The sequence below is a fragment of the Gavialis gangeticus genome, unplaced genomic scaffold, assembly GCF_001723915.1.
Source record: "Gavialis gangeticus isolate Ggan-Ray unplaced genomic scaffold, GavGan_comp1, whole genome shotgun sequence".
Classification (NCBI taxonomy): Eukaryota; Metazoa; Chordata; order Crocodylia; family Gavialidae; genus Gavialis; species Gavialis gangeticus.
In genome coordinates this window covers 77,077,834-77,078,885 of record NW_017728993.1, presented here as the reverse complement: position 1 = coordinate 77,078,885, position 1,052 = coordinate 77,077,834, and the positions used below count along the sequence as shown (strand labels likewise).

Below are 1,052 nucleotides of genomic sequence, written 5' to 3'. Positions count from 1 at the left end.
TATCCCATTGGCTGGCCCCTCAGCGGCAGCTCCAAATCACATTTGCATGGCGGTGTGCGGCGGGCGGCTCTTTGTTGTCAAGCCCGGCGGGCGGCGGGTGCCTGCGGCGCGGTCCTCGCCCCCTCTGCGGGCGGAGCGGTGCCCGCCAGGCTCAGCGCCCCCAGGGGCTCCCGCCATCGCCGGGGACGCGGGGGGCTGAAGCGATCGCTCCTCTCGGCCGCCGCGGAGCATCCCTGCCCCTGCGCCTCTGCCCGTGGCTGTGCCAGCACTTTGCTCTTTCTGCCTGCGGATCCCCCAGCGGGGCGGGGGAGGGAGAAAAGGACAGTGGGCTTTCTCCTGCATCCCCCCCGCCAACCCCGCAGCTGGGCAGGATGGTGGATCTGGAGAGCGAGGTGCCTCCTCTGCCTCCCAGGTACCGGTTCCGGGATCTGCTGCTGGGAGATCAAGGCTGGCAGAACGACGACAGGTGAGTCGGAGAGGCGGCGCAACCCTCCGCCGGGCTGGTGGGGCCGGGGCCGGCGGGACTCGCCCTTTCCTGTGCTGCCGGCCGGGCCGGACCTGCTCCTGGTGCCTCGCATCTTTCCACAGCACATGAGCGCGGACACACACGCGCACACACACAGACACACACACACACACACACACACGGTACCCAGTCTTCTTGATCTGTCCTTCATCCTGACTCTCTCTCTCTGTCTTCTTGATTTGTTCTTCTGGCCCCCCACTCAGAAGCTGGTACAGGGACACAAATGCACACACACAGGGGTACCCAGTCTTTTCGATCTGTCCTTCATCCTGCCCCCCACTCACAGGCTGGTGCAGGGACAGCAAGCACCCCAGTTCTGCTGCCTGCTTCTGTACTGCTCCCTGAGCCGCATTGTTCGAGGAACACACGCAGCCCTCCAGAGCCCCTGATCCCTAGTGAAGGTGAAAGCCTAAGTTTTAGTAGTAAGTCTAACTGTTTTAAAATATTAACACCTAGGACATGTAGAGTTCACTGCAATTTCATAGTGCCTCTGGGTTCCTCCTGGGGGAGGCGTGCGCGCACACAC

General features: G+C 63.2%; 1 protein-coding gene across 1 annotated transcript in view; it reads left to right on the top strand.

Moving 5' to 3' along the window:
- The first annotated feature begins 68 nt into the window (after window positions 1-68).
- Window positions 69-1,052, top strand: part of KCNT2 (potassium sodium-activated channel subfamily T member 2) — a 451,804-nt gene continuing 450,820 nt past the window's right edge. Inside the window, exon 1 of the mRNA XM_019502030.1 lies at window positions 69-466. Coding sequence (XP_019357575.1) covers window positions 372-466 — 95 coding nt within the window. The 5' untranslated portion in view covers window positions 69-371. The remainder of the gene's footprint in view (window positions 467-1,052) is intronic.